The sequence below is a fragment of the Camelus bactrianus genome, chromosome 5, assembly GCF_048773025.1.
Source record: "Camelus bactrianus isolate YW-2024 breed Bactrian camel chromosome 5, ASM4877302v1, whole genome shotgun sequence".
Classification (NCBI taxonomy): domain Eukaryota; kingdom Metazoa; phylum Chordata; class Mammalia; order Artiodactyla; family Camelidae; genus Camelus; species Camelus bactrianus.
This window is the reverse complement of record NC_133543.1, coordinates 98,892,521-98,916,248: the sequence shown is the minus strand read 5'-3', so window position 1 is coordinate 98,916,248 and position 23,728 is coordinate 98,892,521. Positions and strand designations below refer to the sequence as shown.

At 37.9% G+C, this 23,728-nt stretch overlaps 1 protein-coding gene across 4 annotated transcripts in view; it reads right to left on the bottom strand.

Moving 5' to 3' along the window:
* GIGYF2 (GRB10 interacting GYF protein 2) overlaps window positions 1–21,901 on the bottom strand; it is a 111,712-nt gene extending 89,811 nt beyond the window's left edge. For 3 of the 4 annotated variants that reach the window (XM_045511589.2, XM_045511591.2, XM_010948177.3), the window contains exons 1-3: window positions 21,810–21,901; window positions 16,982–17,046; window positions 107–190 (exon numbers count right to left, since the gene is read on the bottom strand). In XM_045511589.2, the coding sequence (XP_045367545.2) occupies window positions 107–147 (41 nt within the window). In that variant the 5' untranslated portion in view covers window positions 148–190; window positions 16,982–17,046; window positions 21,810–21,901. Of the gene's footprint in view, window positions 1–106; window positions 191–16,981; window positions 17,047–18,589; window positions 18,660–21,809 lie in introns of all 4 variants that reach the window. The other variant, XM_074364502.1, reaches the window with a different exon arrangement.
* Window positions 21,902–23,728: the final 1,827 nt, after the last annotated feature.

Below are 23,728 nucleotides of genomic sequence, written 5' to 3'. Positions count from 1 at the left end.
AAGTCTCAAAAACATGCACATTTTATAAACTCCCAACACCTGTACAAATACCTTACTACTATACTAGTCATCCAACAGGCAGCAGGATGAGATTTTGAAAACTCACCATTCAGGCCCAAAGTTCAGTGTCTGCGTTTCCGCTGCCATTCTTTTCCGTATGTTTACAATAGATTTTTATATGTGGAAAAACCTGTTAAAGAGAAAAATATCTCCATATAGTTGGTCAAGATTAAATGCAGAATTCCAGCCCAGGAAGGATAGCTAGGGAGTGTGTTTTGCTTATGCTCCTCTCAACCAGTCACCAGAATGAGATCTTTTCATCTCTATAACAATATAGCAGGCAAAGAAAATGAACAAATCCACCCTTACATTCCAATTCATCATCTTTTTATGTTTATATGGGGAAAGGAGGCATGGTATAAGATGATGCTGGTAAGACAGGTGGGAGCAGACAGGTTCCCACTGGGAACCAAATTAAGGACTTCGTTTTTTAGCCTTCAAGCAATGGGGAGTGAATGAAGGATAACAGATTTACATTTTAATTTGTGTTACTCCCTTGCAATGGCTTTTTCCATCACCATGAGGTATAGCAAAGATTCTTAAAATCAGGACCCCTCTACCTATCTCACAGCTTCTGCCACAACTCTCCCCACTTTCTGCTTAGCACTGTACACTCCAGTGATTCTTTGAAAATTATCTTGGACCATCAAGTTAAAATAATAAGGTAATCAATTACATGAGTGATTCTTCAAGAGCAACTTTTACACAACAGATCTTAAAGAGAAATAAGACAGGGAAAGTCAAAAACTGTATTACTTACAAAAAGCCAAACTCATAGAAACTGAGAGTAGAGTGGTGGTTACCAGGGGCTGGGGAGTCAGAGAAATGGGGAGATAATGGTCAATGGTACAAACTTCTGGGGATCTAATGTACAGCATGGTGATTACAACTAGTAATACTACATTACATACTTGAAAGTTGCTAAGAGAGTAGATCTTGATTGTTGCCACAAAAAAGGAATGGTAATTATGTGATGACATGGAGGTGTTAGCTAATGCTATAGCGGTAATGATTTTGCAATATATAAATGCATCAAATCAACACATCTTACACCTTAAACCATCATAATGTTCCATGTCAATTATATCTCAATAAAGCTGGGGATAAAAGGATATCAGAGCCTAGAAAACAGAAAATGCTATAAACATTATACTGTAAATATCTCCAAGATATATCACATCACCCTGATTGTTGCTGTTTAAAAGATCTAAAAACAAACTAGAAATTGGTCTAAAATGCAGAAAAGGCAAACTAAAAATGTGCTAACGTCCATATCAGCTATTTATCTGCTCTCCTCCTGGAAGGTATTTCTGGCCCTATGTCGACCATGTGGGTTGCAGGAAGAATCCCATGTTCTTAACCCTGATGCAAGTTTACTTGCAGTATGATTTCTCTCTTAGTAATACATAAAACGATGCATTACATAAAATCTCCTAATTGATGCATGTTAGGTTCAATTAAATTATGGTACATCCCAACTGAAATAAGTTGTCAAGGTAGTGATAATCAGCCCCCAGGTGAAGTGCCCACTGTAAATGAAGACAAGGATCATACTTACATATCAGCTGTGTGACCTTACTTAGCATAAATCAGTATGGTGTGCTTTAAAAAAGTATGTGGACCTACGTGGCTAACAAATAGTCCTACAGAGACTACATCAACTGTAAGATTTCACTGTAACACAAAACATCTTGAAGGAGTGTTTTTACCACCATTTTAAACCCCACTTAGACAAATGTTTTATATTCAAACCCCTATGGGACTTCGACCATTGGAAAACAGCTCTGAATTAATAGAGCAAGGCAAGATTTGTACCAGACTAAATTTATAAAGCAAGTGAATCTCAAAAATTGAATTATTTGATACATGAAATCAGTGAAAACTAAAATCATTCTTACATATTTAATATTTTTTCCCTTTAAATTACTACCACAAGGCTACACAGGTCACGAAAAATAAAAAACTCCAAGGGCACCATTGCCACAAAGGATGCAAACAGAACCCCTAGAGTTGTGTAGTGCAGAACCTGCCCAACTGCACGCAGTGGTCTTGAGTTACAGAGCAGCCCTGGACTCAGGCAACACCTAAGGAACAAGCAAGGAAATCCTGTTCCAGTCCTCTTTATCATTCATTCCACCTATAAACCTTTAGGTAGTGCCAAACTACCATACTGCAGAAACATTAAAGGCTCAAAAGTTTTTTCAATGCCATGAGCTGAGGACCTAACTACCATTTACAACATGGTTTGCATAAGATTACTTCCTACCGTAAAGTTTTCTGGAGAGCTCTTAAGAACTTAGAATAATAATCCAAGCAATTTAATTATCAGCTAAAGAGACCTATATTACTTAGAATGGTGTTGTGTTCATTCTCCTTTATGAATTAAAGCAGGAAATCTAAGAGTTATGACTGTTAAGGAAATCTAAACACTTACATTACTGTAATTTCTAATTCTGAATTCCCCATCCCTGGTTGCTGTTTCCTAATCAATTTAAATGAGCCCAGTTCTAATATATTTATTTATATATACTGGAGGAATTGTCTTACACAATGTCTCCGAATTATAAATTATTTGGAATGGAAACTAAGACTTATTTCTCAATTGCACTTTCTAAGGATGCAGTGAGGTACTGAAAACGAGCACAGGCTTTGCCACCATTTAAACTCCACTGAGCTAAATGTTGTCAACTCTCAGAACTGTCCCCAGTAGAAAACAGCTCTGAATTTTTACAGTAAGTCAGGATTTGAACCAGACACTGAAGGTGGTGCTCCCACCAAGCTGTCTCTTTAGACTGCCTTTTCTTGAAACTGTTTCCTTCTTTTTCCTCCACGTCCAGCACTATACTGATGTATTTTTCCTAACTTCATTCCCTTCCTATTTAATCACCATTCCCCCCAAGTTTCTCTTCTTTTCTAACTTCCCTCAGTGCACCCATGGTTTACTTAACTATAAATTCTGTTTAGATATTGTCTTGAACCTTCATTTTATTTACAATGGTGTTCTCTACTACTTTGGGTAGACCCCTGCCTACGAAATCATGGGGAGTTTAACGTGGAGCATGCAGGGAGTAGGAGTTTATTATAGAACAGCAATGTAAACTTCTCCCACAAATTTCTAAACTGCACACCACCCCTTGAGAGGGGCCCCATCCCTGCTGTGAATTACAGATTTTATCTTTTTCTTCCATGACCTATGTGGCATTTCCAGGAGCCTGCTCCTCCTCGATAAACATCTCAACAACTGATCAAGGTACCACTGTTCTCACAGTTTACTGTCGCCCAGGCTCAAAAGCCCAGAGTTACCTGAAACTCCTTCTTCTTCTCTATCCCTCATATCCAATCATTATGTCTCAAATGTGGTCAATTCCTCCTACATTCTCCTTTCTTTATAGCCAAACCTTTGTTAACTCATGTCTGGATTACTGAAATAAAATTTCTAATCTGCTTCCCTGATGCAGCCTCTACTTACACACATTGAACAAGATCAGACTTAGTAAAGCACTGCTCTGGCCATGTCCACCCTTCTTTATAAGGGTCATTAAACCTACTGTGCATGGTCAAAACTCCTTTCAGGTTCCCAACAATCTGACAATCCACACCTTTTTAACTCAATCTCCCACAGTTTAACCTCCAAACTCAAAGCCAAATAACTTTCTACTCTCCACTGCATTCTCCTCCTTCTGGCTCATGCCATTCATTCCCTTACCCCAGAAGGCCCATCTTCCTTCCCTTACACTGGCCTGTACAAAACTAAGGATCCATTCAAATACCTACTCCATAAAATATTTCCCAAAGTGGAAAAAGCACTGCTCATTCTGGAAAGAAAAATCTAAACAAAGGATGCAGAAATGGAATGGAATCTAGAGGATGTAATACTGGGGGCAGGTTATTTTATCAATCTGTATAGAAAAGCTTGAAAGGAAAGAGAAAATGGAAAAGTAACAAGTTTAGGAGGAAGTACATCTACCATTTTAGACAAAATGAATGGGAAGCACCTGAGGAGCCATCCAAAAGACTGTAATACAGACCATGAACTCCAGTGTAGAGTCAGGATGAGAGACACAGACTTGGAAGTAAATCTACAGAATTGTAACCCAAAACAGAATGAAACTATCTCAAAGCAAAAACCAAGAAGGGACAAGCTCAAGGGACAAGAATAAAGCCTTAGCAAACACTGGAGGAGGAAAAGAAGAAGAAAGGATCATGTAGTCAGGTATCTCTAGCCCTAACCTCTCACCTAAAGTCAGATTCTATGACTCTAGCTTTCCCCTCATTCACTTTATCTAAAACAGAAAGGAGAAAGAGTCAGGTTCTTTTGAGAGCTTATCCATTTGTTCAATAAGGCTAAAAAACTAAAATGAAGTTTGGTAAAGCAGTGGCCATATCATAGAATTTTTGCATTTTAGATCTCAAGAGCAATGGAAGGCTATACATGAAGATACAGGCAAGAAAATGTCCAAGATCAAATCTGAACTTTAGAAAGATCATTCAGGATGCCAGGAGGAGAATGAATTAGCAAGAACTAAACATAAAGGAGGGGTGTTAGAAATCCAGCAGATAGCATGGAAACCAGATGTACATAGGGGTAGAGAACAGAGGGCAGTGATGATCACTATATTCACTGACATAAAAAAATGTCAATATGTTAAGTGATCAAGAAAGGTTAGAGAATACAGAGAACATAATTAAATTCACCACATTTTAAAATATATTCTTAGTTGGTATATACAGATATGCCCCCAGATGTTAATATTTACTTCTGAATGACAGAATTATGAGTAATTCTTTTCCTAGTAGGTTACTAATATGTGTATACAACAAAGCTAGCACTTACAAAAAAATTTTTTTTGTAATGGAGGAATTTCGAAGTTTCAAATATTGAAGTCAAAAAAGAGAAACACTGAAAAGTCTTCATATGCTTCCACAGTGAAGTCACTGGTGACTTGAAGAGTGAAGTGTGGTGAGGGACAGAGCCAGACTTTAGGGGGTGAGAGGTGAGGAAGGGAAGACTACAAATGCAGCCAACTTCTTCTAGAATCTTAGCTGTGAAAGGTGAAGAGAAATGAAGTAGAGTGGAAGGAAAATTTCCATTTTTATTTTAGATGAAAATATCCTACTGGAAAAATACTAGTAGAATCAAAAAGAGAAGAAACAATTCAGCAAAAATATGATAGAAGTGAAGTCTGAGAAAGCCGGGCGGATGTGGTTTCAGAGAACAAATGGGGGAAAAAACGTTATGCCCTTCCACCTGTGACAGGAGCAAAGTATACTCAAATGGCTTAGGACACCTCCAAGCTTATTTTTGTGGGGTTTTTTGGGGGGAGAGGAGGACAGTAAGTTGCAGGGAATTCATATTTGATGGCCTCAATTTTCTCAGGTAAGTAGGCAAATGACAGACTAGATGACAGAGTAAGGTTTGAGGAGAATGAAGCAATGCTAGCTGGTGTGATCTACAGCAGTATTTTTTAACAAACTTTACTTAGGGATAATTACGGATTTATAGAAATGTTACAAAGCTATTACAGAAAGTTCCCTCTAATATAAACAACTTACATTACCACAGTATTTTGTCAAAACTAAGAAACCGACATTGGTACATCACTATCAACTAAACTGGAGTTTATTCAGATTTCACCAGTTTTGCCAACAATGTCCTCGTTCTGTTCCAGGATCTAATCCAGGACACCACACTGCAGTTCTGAAGGTCCAATCAAGATGGAGGAGGCACCTATCTGCATGGCTGTGAGCTTCTTTCTCGAACTTAGCAGCCTGGGTACGTGGCAGAGAGTGACAACAGGACTGGACCAGGGTTAAGATTTTATCCACACAGTAAGTGGAAGAATAAGAGGGCAAAGTGGAGGGTGCTAGCAAGTATGATTTAGGCACAATGGGGAAGGAAATAAAAACAGAAGAGAGTTTACAAATTTGATATGTTGGTAATGCCAAAAAAGCAGGTATATTAGGAATATAAAAAAAAGTACTAAAAAAAATTAGAGATGGAGTTAAGTCAAGAAACCAGGAACTTGGGAAGATTGGATGGGTCATCCCACAGACTACATATCTGATGATAACGAGGGAACAGCTGTACTGCCAGACAGTACGAACTTCAGAGGAAAAAGGATTTTGCACAAAGAAGGATGAATAATGGCTAAGGTGACTACATATAATCTATCACCTAAACCAGAATGTTTGTGTGAAAGGGGTATTCATAATTACATAGAGACAAAAGGAGTATTTCAGCTTGAATGGTCATCCTAGTAAAGAAACAGAACAGGCATGTAAATGGAAGAGGATGAAGATCCTGATGGTGCCTGCTGATGCACCTACCGCTGTGCAGGACCACAGTACTGATGACCTCAGAGGGGTGAAGGGAAGGTAACATTATCAGGGCAAGATGGGCTGCAGTTACCTTAACAATACTGAAAAACATCCTGTGTACAGGTTAAAACATGGAGAGGTAATAAAGCTCTCACCTCTCCACTGGCCTCTCCACTCTCCTTTGGCTACTCCAATTCTAGGGATAAAGACCTGAGGTCTACCCCCAATTTTTAAAGAGAGATGACTTTAAAATAGCTAAGAGAGTATTTCTACATAATCACTATTTCAAACCTTGTCCACTATTCAAAATTCCTTATAAATGAATTCAAGTAATACATTTCTCCTGCAATTAATATCAGGAAGCTGGTATTCTATAAACTGGATTCTATACTTGACAATGAATGCTATTTAATCTGCCTTTTTGTCAACTTCTTAAAAACTCTAAGCTAAATCAGTCCTCACTAGCAATTATTTTATCTCTGATTACTAGTATATAATTATTTTTCTTTTCCTCTGTATATTTTTCTAGTTTTCCTGACTTCCTCAGCTCTTTGGGACCTCATCTATCACTGTGTGCATGTGAGTACACGTTCAAAGGTGAAGAGAAAGAAATCAACCTAGTCTCTTATTGCTGGGTTTACAACAACAACGACAACAACAACAACAACAACAAAAAAACACAGCCTCTCAGAGACTTTATCATTTTCTCACAACCTGGAACAGTGTTGAGAAGCCAGATGACTTCTGGGCACAATCACTATCAACATGAGGGAGCTGCAGATCTACATAGTAAGTTGTCTGAACAAACACAGCCAGGAGAAACCAAAGTAAAAGCAAAATCTGGCACAATGGCTAATGTTCTACTCTGAAAGTGTTGCCTGATACAGCTTCCCAGGAGAAGTCTTGATATATTGATTAGCTATTACTATTCTACTAACAATTCAAAACATATACTCTGAAATACCCTCAATCTTTATTACAAAAATAATCTGCTACTGCAAACCTCCATTTCCTGGGTATGTAAAAATTACCTGGAAAAAAACTGGCAAATCTGGGATGAAGTCCAGCCAGTACTATGCACAGATGGCCAAAAGACTAACAGAATGAACACCAAAAAACCTGAATCTGCCATCTTCCCAACCTCCATTTTCGTAACAGCAGAAAAAGAGCTACTTCCCTAGCATTCTTCACATGTACCAAGTAAATAAACAGTTCTGTGTCCATTCCAGCAACCAGTTATTTCTACCTTAGCCAGATCTGGATTAAGATAACACAAAATTAGTGACTCCATTCCTGAAAATTAGTTCAATCACTTCAAAAAACAGTTTGGCAGACTCTATTAAATCTAAATATACATCTACCTGGCAATCCCACAATCCACTGCTAGACATACACTCAAGGAAAATGCCTACCAAAAGATGAGTGTAAGACATTCATAGTAGTTTTATTCATAACTACCAAAACCTGACATTTGGCTATTATGTTTTCCAACACAAATGTCCATCAACAGATTAATACATAAATGTAGTGGAGCTTCAAGGCTGGTGAACATATGAAGGTGTAGAAAGAATGGCACACCAGAAAAACTGTGAAGCTCGCACCTCTTCGCACACACCTTGCCCTATGCATCTCTTCCATCTGGCTGTTACTGAGTTATTAACATCATTAATAACGAGACTAGTTGACACCATGTGCCTCCTGATGTGTTACACTGGGAAGGACACAACATCACTTACGTTACATTCCTGACAATAATGCATAAACTGAAATTAATCTTGAAAAAAAAAACCAGACAAGCCCAAATTGATAGACATAAAATCAATCAACCATACTTTCCAAAAGTATCAATGTCATAAAAGACAAAGTAAGGCTAAAGAAACATCCCAGATTAAGGGAGACTAAAAAGAGGTATGATTCTTAATTCCAACCTGAACTAGCGAAAAATAAGCTAAAAGACATTAAAGAGACAATCAATTAATTTGAAAAGAAGTTATATACACAATAGTATTTTATCAATGTTACTTTTTTATGATTCTGAAATTTTTACTGTGATTGTGTAGGAAAATGTTCTCATTCTTAAAAAATAACACTGAAATGTTTGGGAGAAAGGAGCACGAGGTCTGTAATGGACTCTCAAGAGGAAAAAAAAAAAAACTACATACATATATACTTGCATATATGGAGAAAGAAAAAAGAAAATGAAGGATAAAGCAAATATGAGAAAATATTTAAAAACTGGTGACCCAACCAGGTGAAGGACACAAGGAAAGTTTAATTTTTTGCAACTTTTCCGTAACTTTCAAATTATTTCAAAGTTTAAAAATTGTTTAAAGTATAATATATTTATACAACAAAATACTCACCAATAAAAAAGAACCAACTACTGATATTTGTAGCAATATTGTATGAATCTCAGACACTGTGTTCAGCAAAAGAAGCCAGCCACCAAAGAATATATACTGTATGATTCCTTTTATGACGTTCAATAAGCAAAATAATCAATTTTAACATGTGTCAGGAAATTGCTCACCATGGAAGTAAGTACTTACTGGGAAGAAGAGGGAACCTTTTGGGGTGCTGGAAATGTTCACTATCTTGTTTTAGATGGTGATTACAAAACTATATACACATGTAAAAATTTTCCCAACTATATACTTCAGATTTGTGCACATATTTGCTATATTTTATACCTCAATTTTAAAAAGGAAAAAATAAACCATAAATGGTTTAGCTACGGTGAAAAAAAACAGTACAATTAAAAATATTTTAAGAAGTTGTGACATCTACACAATGAAATACTACTGAGCCATAAAAAAGAATAAAATAATGCCATCTGCAGCAACATGGATGGACGTTGGGATTGTCATACTAAGATAAGCCAGAAAGAGAAAGAAAACCACCACATGATATCACTTATATGTGGAATCTTAGCGGGGAAGAAAGGACACAAATGATCTTATTTACAAAATAGAGACAGACTCACAGATATAGAAAACAAACTTACGGTTACCAGGAGGAAAAGGAGGTGGGGAGGGATAAATTGGGAGTTTGGGATTTAGGATTTATAGGTACTAACTACTATATATAAAATAGATAAACAACAATGTCCTACTGTATAGCACAGGGAACTATATCCAATGCCTTATAATGGCCTATAATGAAAAAGAATACAAAAAGGAATATATATATACACACATACACATAAATGAATCACTATGCTGTACACCAGAAATTAACACATCTATAAATCAATAAATCTGTCAACTCTTTAAGACCATAAACAAGTCCAAATTCAAATGAAGCAAGTAATCACTAGGCTAAAATATGCAGCCTTCAAAATGCATTTTTTTTATCAGAAAAAAGCTAAGTAAAACAATGAGAGGGAAAAACTGAAACATGAGAGGGGAACCACATATACCAAATCCCTTATAATCATAAAAGACTGGAAGTTATCTTATAAAAGCAGCACAGTCACTCAACAAAATACAGGTACAATATACTTGCACACAAGAGTATAATCATACATACAGTGTCCCTTAGCACCCGAGGGGGACTGGTTCCAAGACCCTCTGCAGATACCAAAATCCAAGGATGCTCAAATCCTTTACAATCAGCCCTCCACATCCAAGAATATGGAACCCATGGATATAGAGGGCCAACTGTATGTCACAAAAAAAAAAAGAGAACATAGAAATAAAGAAATATGCATGAGGTGGGATTAATGATTTTCTCTATTTTCAAAACTTGAATATTCAATTACTTTTGTAACAAAATATATTTTAATTCCCACAAAGTGTTTGCCTTGCCTGTTTGAAACATTTTTACAACCCCAACATAAATGTCATAAAATTTAATATTCTTTTGAACATTAATTTGGTTTAAAAAATAATTTTAAGGCATAAAAATAAAAAGACACACTCCTCCCATCTATTACAGCAGAAAACATTTTTTCCTTCTGCACCCATCTGTATGACAATACCAAGTCTCATTTTTAAACATGCAAACTTTTAAAAATGATTTTTAAAATATGATGTTAACACATCTACTGATGACAAAACTTTATGAAGCAAAATTACACTTCCATTATTCACTTCATTACTTAACATTTATCCTAAAGAACTAACAAAGAACTCCTCCACCGCGCTCCCGAAAATCATCCAAAGTCACAATTGTCTACATCTATTTGGACCACATATTATATATGAAACTTTGCAAAATACTATTTATTTCTACATTAATTATCCTTTTCATGACATATCTTCAAAAAAATTATACTCTGTTGGCTTTTCTCCTCATCCTAAAAGGAATTTAAATTCCTAATTTACCCTGCTGTAATAAATAATCCAGCACAATCTGAATCACTACCCACTGCCATTGAAACTAAGGTCAGCTTTATTCCTAACAACCCCAAACCAAGAACAACCCAAATAAATAAATACTGTAATGACTATACCTTGGAATATTCTCATTAACAAAAAACAAATTATGGATACATGCAGCAACATGGATGTATCACAGATATTACACTGAGCAAATGAAGCCAGACACAAAAAGAATACATACTGAATAATTCCATTTATATAAAACTGTAGAAGAGGCAAAATTATCTATAGCCACAAAAAACAGATCAACAGGATTGGGCAAGGGCAAATGACTACAAAAAAGCAGGAGGAAACTTGGCGGGTGGGGGCGTGATGAAAATGTTATATATCTTGATTGTGGTGATGGTTACACAAGTATATGCATTTGTCAAAACTCATCAAGATGTACACTTAATGAGTATACTTAAGAAGGCATTGTATTGTACATAAATTGTATTTCAAAAAGTTAATCTTGAAAAGACTAAACCTACTGAAAGTAGACTGCCTCCTTCTAACAACGCATTCCAAGACTAACACTTTATATTATGTTAAATTGCCTTTCTTTAAATTTATTAAAATAGATGTTAAATAAAGTTCTGGATAAAATTTAAAATTGAGGAACACTGTCTAGAATTGTGCCATCTTATATAGTACCCATCAGCCACATGTGGCTAGTTAAATTAATTAATTAAATTAATTAAAATTTAAAATTCAGGTCCTCAAGGAGGGAGGAGAGTAACTTAACAGTGGACAAACCTGACAAGGCATAAAAGTCCACCAACTGTCAAGGGCAGCACTGACACTGATAAATCATGTTGGCAGTACACGTTCTTCATATGACGTAGTGAAAACGGCACTCTAGTACCTCTGTGGACTTTCTCTCAAAAACCCATAACCCATAATCAGGAGAAAAACATCAGACAAATTCCAACAAAGGAGTTCTACAAAACACTTAACCAGTAATCCTCAAAACTGTCAATATTGCTAAAAACAGCAAAGTCTGAGAAACTATCACAGCCAAGAGGAGCCTATGGACAAATGACTAAATGTAATGTGGTGTCCTGGACAGGATCCTGGAACAGAAAAACACACTAGAGAAAACTAAGGAAATCTGAATAAACTATAGACTTAGTTAATAAGTAATATTGGTTAATTAATTGTAATAAATGGACAACAGTAATGTAAGACAGAAACTGGGTGTGGTATATACGGGAGCTCTCTGAACTATTTTCTCAATTTCTCTGTGACTCTAAAATTGTTCTTAAAAATAAAGCCTACTATAAAAAATAAGAGAACTTGAGCTGTAATAAAAAAGTAAACCCCTTTTACATTTTAAAAAATGCAGTTCCCTCTGTCACACTAACCACATTTCAAGAGTCACGTATGGCTAATGGCTACAGTGTTTTTAACAGTTCAGATTTATAGGACATTTCCATCGTAGCAGAAAATTCTGTTAGACAATGCTGGTGCAGAAGACTATTTTTATGGGACCACTATAAAAGACTATTTTATAACTGACTGCAACTTATGAATAAATCTATATTTACCAAGCATTAAAAACTCTCAATGAAATCTAACAATTCTCAGTGATATGTTTATTCTAGCTTCTATTTCAAACAATTCCTTGTTTGAAACATTTTTTAAAAAGTCAGTGTAATATACATGAGTAGAACACTGGAAAAAATTCTACTCCCCAAAGCAGCAATTCTCTGAAACTCTTTTAAAGTATCCAAGATGTCACAACTGTTAATACTAAGATGTAAGTTTTCACTGCACTGGAGAAAACTGCTGGCATCTTAGCATCGTTCAAATCAGTGGCACCCAACTGTACTAGAAGTCACTGTATTCTTCACTGCCATGTGCCCTAAACTGATGAGAGAGAAAAAAAGCCAGGTTTATTCAAGAATGCCTTGATAAAGCACTGAAAACTATTAATTTAATTAATCTTGATCCCTGTGTACACATCTTTTCAGTATTCTATGTGTTGAAATAAGAAGTGTGCATAAAGCACTCCTGCTGCACATCAAAGTCTTGAAGAAAGGGACTTAGGCGACTGTTTTGAGTTACAAGCTCAACTAGCTGCTTTTGTTCAAGGAACATCATTTTGACTTGAAAGAGCTGACAAACAAAATTATCTAGACCTGGGTATTTAGCAGACATTTCTTTCAAAAACGAACAAAGTGAAACTGTTACTTTCAGGAAAATAATTGACACTACTTGTTGCCAATTATAAAACTTGAGCTTTCAAGCAAAAGTTAAAATTTTAGAAAACTTCTATTCACTACCATGAGCTTAACAGGTTTGCTAGTACTTAGACTTTCCCAAGATGTAAAGGCTTTTCTGACGTGTGGTGATATCAATTAATGTGTTTTTTGATACTCTATAATATAAAATACCCATTCAACACACAAGATAGACCAATAGATTTTAGTGTAAGAGTATAAAAGTGCATTGATAAAATTCAGATTTCACAGTGCAACTAACGTATAAAAACTACTTGTCAAATTTTAGTATAATATCGAAGGATATCTGCAATTATCTGAAAAAGCTCTTGAAATATTCCTCCCTTCTCCAACTACATACACATCTTTGTATGAACTTCCTTCATATATTCAACTAAGGTAATAATAGCAACAGACTGAATGCAGAAGCAGCTATAAGAATCCAGCTGCCTTCTATAAAGCAACACATAAAAGCTATTTGTGAAAAGATAAAACAATGTCATGTTTCTCAGCAAATTTTTTAGAAAACAAGTATTTTTCATTAAAACTATATTTTCATTAAAACTATATTTAACATGTAAAGAAACTATTGCTATTTTTAAATAAATTAATAAGTATTAAATTTCTCAATATGATAAAGACAGACATAATTGAAAAACCAAAAGCTCTTTGGGGTCCTCAAACTTAGTAAAGGAAAAGTAAAGGAGTCCTAAGATCAAAAAGTTGAGAACATCTATCTCACAGAGAGAGGGAAAAAGTGACAAAAGATATACATAAATTAACTTAAACAAACATATATACCCTGGAAAGCATATCACGGGGCATAAAATATCACTGACAACAAGAACACCAAGATCCAAAATGTGACACTTATTCAAAAAGTATCAAGGATTTAAAAAATGTCTTTTCCAAGGACAGAGAAACTTTTCACATTTTGAAATTCACTTATATGATTTCCTGATAGCCTCTACCACTAGGGTGTGGTCCCTAGTCCCATGAAGTCCCATGAAGATAGGACCTTGTGTGTTTCGCTCACCACTTTGGCTAGCCCAGCACCTGGCACAAAGCAAGTATTCAGTTATTTGTTGGATTGAAAACAAACAAAAAAAAAAGACAAAAGATGTAAAAACAGAACCCACTGAGGTCTCTATTAAAATTATAAAGATGACATTTCACAATCAAAATGTATCTGTTTACATATTAATAACAATCATAAAAGCTACCATTCATTGAAGACCTATTTAATATGTCCCAGGCATCAGTATCAGGCATTTTAGATTTTTAATTCCCAAATCACTATGGGATATACTTGGTGAAAGTAAGGAAAGAAAAATAAAGTAAGGAAAATAAAGCTCAAAGAGGTTACCTTGCTTATCTAAAGCTACAGCAAATTAAACCCACGTTTTTCTGCTTAATGGCCACAAGCTTTTCTTCATATATTTATATAGTGCTTAATACTGCTTGGTTACTTTTTGTTCCCTCCATTTCCTGGCAATTTTCAGAGGAATTCATTTTGTGGAAGTCATTTTTTCTCCTTTCCCCAATTTCCCACTCCGTTTGTTTCACTATTCTCCAATTTCTACTCCTTTGCCTCACTCAATTAAGCAATATAGTGAGCCCTCTGGTTGGGGAAGAGTATATACTCTCATAACACACTACCAGAAACTCCATTAACAATGGCAGAAGTAGTATAAAAGACTAAAGAAGAATTAAGACTCTGACTTACTGATCTTGCAAGATGACTTCATATCCATTCAGTTACTACGGGGCCAACATGGACACCACCACCTCAATTCCCAAGGGGCTAACCAGGAAATCCCCTGGATTTGACCATCCCTTCAAGGCTTGAGCCACGATTTACCAATTGTGAAGTACCAAGACAGTATCTCTGCCAATTCTTTGTCAGGCTCTGCTACCAGAGGACCAAAACTGAAAAGGCCAGAGCTCCAAAGACTTCCTCCAGGTTCAGGACAACTTGAATAAAAGCTTTGTTCCCAAAGAATATAGTGGCCACAATACCACTACAAGAAAAGCTGTTACTAATTACTGTCATTCTCCCCACTGCTTCTAAACAATACGTAAATGTTTCTCTTCTTTTCCTCCTTTTGGTGAAACAACAAAATTAGCAATGAGTGAACTATTCTAGGAGAATTCACAATGCCATACACATTACCACATCGTGTGATAATCTCGCTACAAGTCAATCTTTTCCAGGGAAGGGTCCCCAGAGCCTGTGAAAGTTTTACACACATTATGTGGAAACCTTTTAAAACCTCACAAAGCCCTGAATATGCCTTACCTCAACATTCAGATTAAAGAAAATGTGTAATATGAGAAAGGACTCTTCCACCTTAAAAATGAATTCAGCTGCAATCTGCTAAAGAAACCTTGGCTGAAAAAAAAAGTATCATAGGAAGTCACATGTGCAGTCTGTCATTCGACACCTCACTCTATAACAGATCACTTGTGTTAGTAATCCCTATGCTTTGCATCAAAGTCTCAACATACTAATACACTAACATACGATTTAAATAATAAAAATTATGTTAGCAATTCGATGTCACCAAGTACGTACAAGCTACAAGCAAAAACAAATAGGGTATCAAAATGCTCCATTAAAAAAAGTTTACTTCAGTACTACATAATAACTGTATATACAAAAATATGTTAACACAAGTTTATACTGTCTCCCTGATCCTTTCCCAAAAGTGAAAGTACCTGCTGCCACTCAAAGAATATGAATATAGATTCCCACATAAAAGTCCTACCCTTGGGGAGGGTACAGCTCAGCAGTAGAGTGTGTGCTTAGCATGTACTAGGTGCTAGGTTCAATCCCTAGTGCCCCTGTTAAAATAAAGAAATAAATAAAATAAACCTAATCATCTCCCCTAACCGAAAAAAAACCAAAAATCAAAAACAAAAACAGAAGTCCCACCCCTCAAATTCTCTATGGCTTCCTCATACTCAAGTGTTACTTAATACTGTAAAAAGTATGCAGAAATTAAAATTTATAAAAGCAATCAATAAAAAATAACTAATGAATTTTTCCACAAACTAAGCTTCTCACTTGCTTATGTTCATTTGCTGAACCTTTATCCCAGATGCTCCTCTGAACCCAAATCAAGAACTTTTGTTAAAACACTGCACTAGGAAGCTCCAGGAATGCTTGGTGAGAACTACTAGGTCTCATTCACCAAAAGACATGCATATATTTTAACTCTTCATTCAGGACACATAAATTGAAACTGCCAAGCTATACACAGGAAATTTTTCTAGGAAAAGGAAAACAATCTAGAAGCTTCTGTGGGATTCTGCCTAGAGTATGCAACACTCCATTTTCTGAGACCTAACCCCATTCTTAGGAGTGGGACCTTTTAAGAACCCCACCCCATGGACATACTAATCAGACCAATGACAGAGATCTGGACCAAGTCCAACCAATCAAATTTTCCCCTCCCAGGAATTTGAAATGGGGACACTGAGCTACTAACCAGTTGGCTAGTGGCACTAGAGCCTGATTTTATATGTGGCTCAAGGAATCAAGTGGCAATTTTCCTCTATGTCTGTTAAAGCAGAAAAGGCCAGAGTGTGGAAAGACAACTAAAGCAAGATAAAGAGACAAGAGATGACACCTATTTGCAAGCAAGGAGAAAAGTGCTCTCTCAACTACTTTGTCTCCTGACTGCTTCCCAATTTCTGGTTTATGTCCTTCATGAAGCCAACTGCTTGGGTTCCATAAGATACCTCCTTACCGCTCCCCCCAAAGCACTCCTCTTCCTGTTTCATGCCATCAAAAAATCATTATGACAATTTAAGACACAAATTCACACCAGGATCAATGCAGAAAAGAGTATGATTATTCTTACGGTTCATAAGGGATCTGAGCAGTACCAGAAAAGTTGTTTTTATTCACTGCCTATAACTTCAGGAGAAATAACAGGACAAAAATAACCAAAGCCTTAAGAGCAAAAATCATCTGTTTGCTTAAACCCCAGTTTTGTGCTTCCCTTCAACACTCACCTGTTCAAAAGTTCTGCTGGTTCACAGCAGGAGGTTTGAGCAGATTTTGTTCAGGTCCTTTAACACTGTAAGTAATAAAAGTATTAAAGTGAGTAACTCAGCGATTTCTTAGGAAATTTTAAAAACATATTTTTATTATGTTTTACAGGAAATGGACTTCAAACTGGGTTAAAATATTAGAATCACCTGGTTTTGCTTATAATCTAGATTCCCTGTCCTAACAACTAAAGAGTCTCTCTCAGAAGCTTTAGAATGGGACCGAAAAATGTATTTTTTTTAACCAAAGTTCTAAATGATTCTGATGAACCCAACAAATGAGCACTATTAGGGTTTCAGGAAATGATTGTTTGGGGTTTTCATTCAAAACTACATTATAGGGATTTGGTATTAACTTTTTTAACGTATCTGATAGAAAAATGACAGCCAGGAACACAGCAATACAGTATGTACCCTATGCAAATAATCAGTGAGCCCAAGAAGTATAACTGCTGCAAAATGTCCAAGGAGCAAAGCTCCAGATGTGCTTTCAGTTGCAAAATCACAAACTCTTTTTAATGCTCTGATGAGGCAGAATCTTTAAAATCCACAATATGGTGATATTCCAACCGACAAGGAGTGGACTGAACAGCTTCAAGTGGTTTCTAAGCTAAAATCAAATGATGCTTTGAATGCTGCTACTTAAGAGTCAAAAAACAATCATTAAAAATTAAAGTTAGGGGGAGGGTATAGCTCAGTGGTAGAGCACATGCCTAGCATGCACAAGGTCCTGGGTTCAACAACCAGTACCTCCATTAAAATAAACAAACAAACCAACCAACCTGATTACCTTCCCCCTCAAAAAAATTTTTAAAAAAATTAAAGTTGACAATTTTACTAACAGTAAGAAAGGACTTGAGAAAGCCACTTTCACCTTTGATTTAATTTTGCAAAAAAGTAGTCACGTTATAATGTCCAAAAGCTCATCCAACGTCATCCATTGCACTCTATTTTTTGTACGGGCAGACAGAAGCAAGAGAGAACTAGACAATAAAACAAACTCTTCTCTGGGTCTAACTCACCAGAACAAGCTCTAGGATATCTCCTATAAGTATAAACAAATTTCAAGTTCAATGAAACTCTAGTTGACAAGAAAATACAAAATGTTGTTCCTTAATTACTTGAGGTGGGGAAGTATGTAATATTTTGAGATTCTTATAAAATTAACTTTGGCCACTTAAGAGACTATTCTTTTTGTTTTTCAAATCTCTCCCCTCTTCTCCCTCAATCTCATATAAAATTATCAACAATTCAGCAGAAGTATCATTTTGTATTCCTGTATGATTAATTTAGTGTATTTCTCAGTCACCTTAAGAGCATAAAAAAGTGAAAAAATGCTAACCTGGTCAATAAATACCAGGATTCTAACTGTAAGTAAGCTTGTCAGTGAAGTAAAAATCTACTCATATTTTTAAAGACATGTAATTCTTCAGGGATAGAATTCCTAGGACTTGATCACCATAAAATCCTAGTGAGGGTTAAGGGGGGAAAAACACTTGGGTTGAGTTTTACAATAATGATCAAATGTTAAGGCAATTCAAATTGCTGAAGGAAAACAGACATTGAACTTGCCTCTAATATAACTGGATTAACACCAACATAGGCTGTAGATTCAACCTAATGACACCGGTCCCACTAAAATCTATAAGAAACAGAATAAAACAGAAAGTACTGAAAATTTAGTCATTAGGGGCTAATAGAGAACTGCAAATGAAGTCAGTCTTCAAAAATGGCACAAATCAAAGATCCTTTAGAAGGACAAGGATAATATGGATGGTAATAATCTTTCACCCAAAAAGGCTTTCCCAGATAGCAATCACTATCAATAGTGTGGTCTTCCAGTGTGAAGGTCAACAAAAAGAGAATAGACATGTGGAGTATTAAAATGCAGAGTCATGAGAACAAATGAGCTGATATGACATCAAAGACGTTATAATTTGGAACTGTCATTTCAAAAACTCAACAAAGGAACAAGAGGGAGAAAGGCAATTTGTTAAAACACTATCTCATTATTATCATCACTATATCCCCCCTTAGCCAGGGAGCTCCACTCACACCCTGAATTCCTATCTTCTCCTGATTTTCAGGCAAACTAAAACAAATTATTTTTCATATATACAATTCACCAACAAAAACATTTCAAAATCAAAACATTAAATTCCTCAGGTGAATTAAAACAGGACATTTATGAAAGCTCAGGAATAAGAATATGGAGACGAGCTGAAAAAAAATCAAAATTCTTTTCCAAAGAAAAAGTACAAAATTAGTTGAAAAACTAGTCTGAAAGGTCAAAGTGCAGGAATAAAAAACAACACAAAAAGTTCTACACATGTAAAATGCTATAAAGGATATACTAACAAATTAATGGAAGAGTCCCTGAGGACTTTAAAGCTCGGCTGGACAACACATAAATCATTAAGGGGAATTCTTTACCATTAAAAACAACATGTGTTAATACAATTCTTCCAGGTAATACTCCTTAATGATCTGTGTCTACACTTCAAAGGAAATTTATTTCCCTACATTTTCAAATATTCTAAATAATCCCAAAGATCTCCTTCTTCGAAAGTAATTTCTTTTGAAAAATCCTCTTAGGCAGTTTATCATCAATCTCATTTAAAAACTTTTACTTTTCAGAAAGCTGTTTCATGACAACTTCCTGAGATATGTTATACGAGCACCAGAAATTTTTCCAAACTGATGCAGAGAGGTGTCCGGTGGAGGAAAGGGGTTGGGCATACAGGCCCAAATTTCCAGAATCTGATTTTCCTTTCTAAGAGTCCCAAGAGGTATGGAAAAAGATTCCAGAACAACTGAATATCCCCACTCAACTTAGGGTCAATGAGCTGGGTACACATTTCCTACTAACCTCCCTCTGGATTGTGCCTCTCTGGTTAGGCTAGCCTCCATACTCTTCCCAGCCACAAATGATCTGCTCACACCTCAGTTTCTGCCACAGGGTCTTTGCCCTGGCTTCCCTCTCCTGGAGCATTCCTCCTCCCTAGAGCTACAGGAATAGCTCCTTTCCTTGTGTCAGATCTTTCCTCAAATACTAGATTTTTCAAAGGCCTTCCCAGAGCACACTACTTAAAATTAACTCTTCCCCTAACTCCCTATTATCCTATTTCCCCATCTCATTTTTTTCCCTACAACGCTTGACACTACACAATATATCTTACCTAAGTATTTATTTAGCTGTCTAGAAATGAGCTCCATGGAAACAGGACTATTTGGCTCCCAGCATCCAACAGTGTAGTAGGGTCTCAGTATTTTTCAAATAAATAAATGCACAAATGAAAGAATAAATGAATGGAAGCACATATACCTTCTCCTTCCTGGGTCTCAAAATCCTAAAATGCTTTGTCAAGTACAGAAAAACTGTGAAGCCCTTTCTTTTCTGGCGAGTTACTACCATCACCAGTGTATTCCCCAGTATTAAATGCCAAAAGGACTGACATTTTTCTAGATACAAGCCACTTTTAATTTTTTTTTCCTAGTGTCCTCTACTGATGTCAACATTTGATGTAACAGACAAGTACATATTCCAGCTTGAGTACTCTGAAAGCTGCTAACTAGAGGAACACATAAAAACATCAATGAGAGAACATATTTGCGTTCTCATCAAAATAGACAAAACTCTGAAAGGCCAGAGTTGCAAATATTAGAAGGAAAAGTCGATGTTCAGAAAAGATGACAATTTTTTTAAATCTAGGAAATCATTAGACTCTAAAAAGGAAATAATATGTAAGGAAAAAATATCTTCCCCGCATACACATTGGGAATCAAAACTGCCTATAGTCCAAGGTAAGTACACTGGATAAGAAACTGTCCACGTGTCTGGCCTCTTCCTCAATGTCCTGCAAGTTAAACTGAAATACTTACCTTTGTTACAGAGAAATTAGGCGTGCTTAAGGGCTTTCAGTCAAAGGATTTGAAAACAAAACAAACAAAAAAACAATGCCAGATAAATGCAAAGCAACGTTACTGCTTCCCAAACACGGTCATACAACCTGCTTTCATACCCCCTTCCCTGGCTGTTTGGTTTATGTTTCAGCCACAAAACTGAAATATTCTGAGTGCTTCGTGGATAACTGCTGACACTTAAGGCTAATGCCCATTTTAAACCGATGTGAACGTTCGGGTCCCAAAGCTGCCATGGGTTCTACTTTCCCAGCCTCCGTCCCAGGTTCTGATCATGGCTCCACCTGGCTTCAGGCCTGGTTCAGACCCAGTCCTCTCGCCACGGAAGGAGTCTCCCCAATGCAGATGCTCGGTGAGGAAGGCAAGGGCGCATCTCCCAGAGGCCAGGTGTTGGGAGGAGCGCGGGCAGGAGCAGCTGTCTAGCAGAAGCAGCTGTTACCCCGGGCACCCCGAGGCTGGGCGGGTGGCTAGAAGCAGGTAGCGGAAGGCGAGCCCTCTGGCCCTAAGCAAGCCGGCCTGACACTGCCCACCCCACCACCCTCTTCCCTTCCTCGCCTGCCCCTGCGATGCCAACAGGCCCCAGCGGAGGGGGCTCTCCAGCTCGGCGGCCGAGACGCGCCCGGGTCCGGCATGCCCCCCGGCGGGGAGGAGGCTCCCTCCAGCCCCGCACCTGACCTGTCCCCTCGCCTGACGCCCGAGCCGGCCGCGGCGGCTGCCGGGCGGCCTGTGGGTGTCCATGCGGCTGGGCTGGGTCGGGCAGGAGCGGCGGGGACGAGAGCGCGGGCGGCAGGCCCAGGAGGCCCAGGCGGGGCTGCAGAGCTGGGGCACGGAGCGGAGCCGCGGAAGGGAGCGAGATGGAGTCGCTGGTTACCTGCGGTCCGGGACAGGGAGTCTCTCAGAACCCAAGTCAGTCCTCAGCCTCAACAACACAAGATGGCCGACACGTCGCCACGCACGTCACGTGACAGTGCGCCCGCTCTGTCACGCCTCCTGCTCCGCCCCCGGCCCCGCCTCGCCTCCCTCCCAGCTTATCCAGCCTCCCACGACATCCTTCCTTTCCGCTGCCTCCCTCCCCTCTTCCCCGGACACGCCCCTGCCCGAGCCCCGGATGTCAGCCTGGAGGAGGGCGGGGCCGCGGCAGAGCGCAGGCGCCTGCGGGAGCCTTGGCCCGAGCTCTCCGCCTGCCCTTGAGTTGAGTAGAGTTGGTGTCCAGAGTCGGATCGGGGCCAAGCGCCCTGTGACTCACCGTCCTGTGCGCCCAATCCAGAGCCCGTTGGCAGTTCAGAAAGCTCTTTTACGGGCTGATTTTCCACAGTAGAACTTTTCCACAGGTTTTCATCCAGCATTTTCCTGCCCATTTGCCATCCTAGAGAAAAATGGGGAAGCGACAAAAGCTAAAATTCAAAGCAGTTTCTCCATTTGTTAACGGTTCTGGTAGAACTGGGAATTCATTCTGGAGTCTTGGAATGTGACAGCTGGGAAGGACTTTGGAGCTTTGACTCCACTCCTAGGACATCCAAGACTATAACCCTCTTGCCTAAGAATCTCCCATATGGGGGTTGCCAGATAAAATACAGGCCACCCCGCGAGATCAGGGACATAATTACACTAAAAAACTATTCGTTGTTTTTCTGAAATTCAAATTTAACTTTTTATTCGGTACATCTGGCAACTCTACCCTTCTTAGGTCATTCCGTTCTTCCCTTGTGCCTCCAACCTCTCCCTTATTTACAGGATCCTTCCCATTAGCTCTTTAAAATATTCAAACGTCTTTCATCCTAATGGTTAATGTTAAAAGCTCCAATTCCCCCCTCCAACAAGCTCACTCTCTCTTCCCTTTCAATGTCAATGGCACCAAAGAGGTGTTTATAAGCACTTTCCCACACCTGGCCAGCAGTCATCAACCATTGTAGTGTGGCTTTTATCCTGAGGCTCTACAGGTTGATAGTTTTTCAGCCCTCACCTTGACTTAGATGGCTTCCCCATCTTCAATGTGATTGACCACTACCTACTTTCTGAAATATTTTCTTTTCTTCACCTTTATGCCCTTGCTGCTCAAAAGATGATCAGTGCAGCAGTATCAGCATCATTTGAAAGCTTGTTATAAGCACAGAATCTTGACTGGATCCTTCACAATCCCATTCTGCTGAACTCTAGACTATCATCCACATTGTCCCCCTCCCCTTCCTCTGTCCCCTGAACTTACTGCTCCAGATATGCCCATGTATGAAGGTCCTCAAATATGTCAGTCTGTTTAAGCTTTTGCACATTCTGTTCCCTCTTGTCATAATGCCATTCCTAACACTTAATGCCACTTCTCACCAACCTGCATGACTTTTGCTCATCTTTAAGAGCCTAAATCATATGTACTGACTCCCTGAAGCCCTCTTTAATCTCCTTTCTTAGACCAAAGAACTTACCCATTGAACTGTTATTTCTAAGGGAAAAAAAGTGAACTGATGCTTGTTATATACCAACTACCTCATTAAGCACTTTACTTGCATTCTCTCTTGTAATCCTGGTGATAGTGTTATCCAGCACTTTTGTCATCTGGGCACCTGAGTGTGGTGCTCACCTTCTCCAAATCTCAGCCAGAACTTCCTAACCCAAACTGATTGCAGAGCCCAAATCCCTACCCAGGTTGTTATGCCACCTGTAATTATCTACCTATATGAAATTAAGATGTAATTTGCATACAGTAAAATTGAGCATTTTAGGTGTGCAGTTTTGCAACTGCACACCTAAAATGTGTGTGTAACTACTATTAAATCAAGATACAGAATAGTCCTA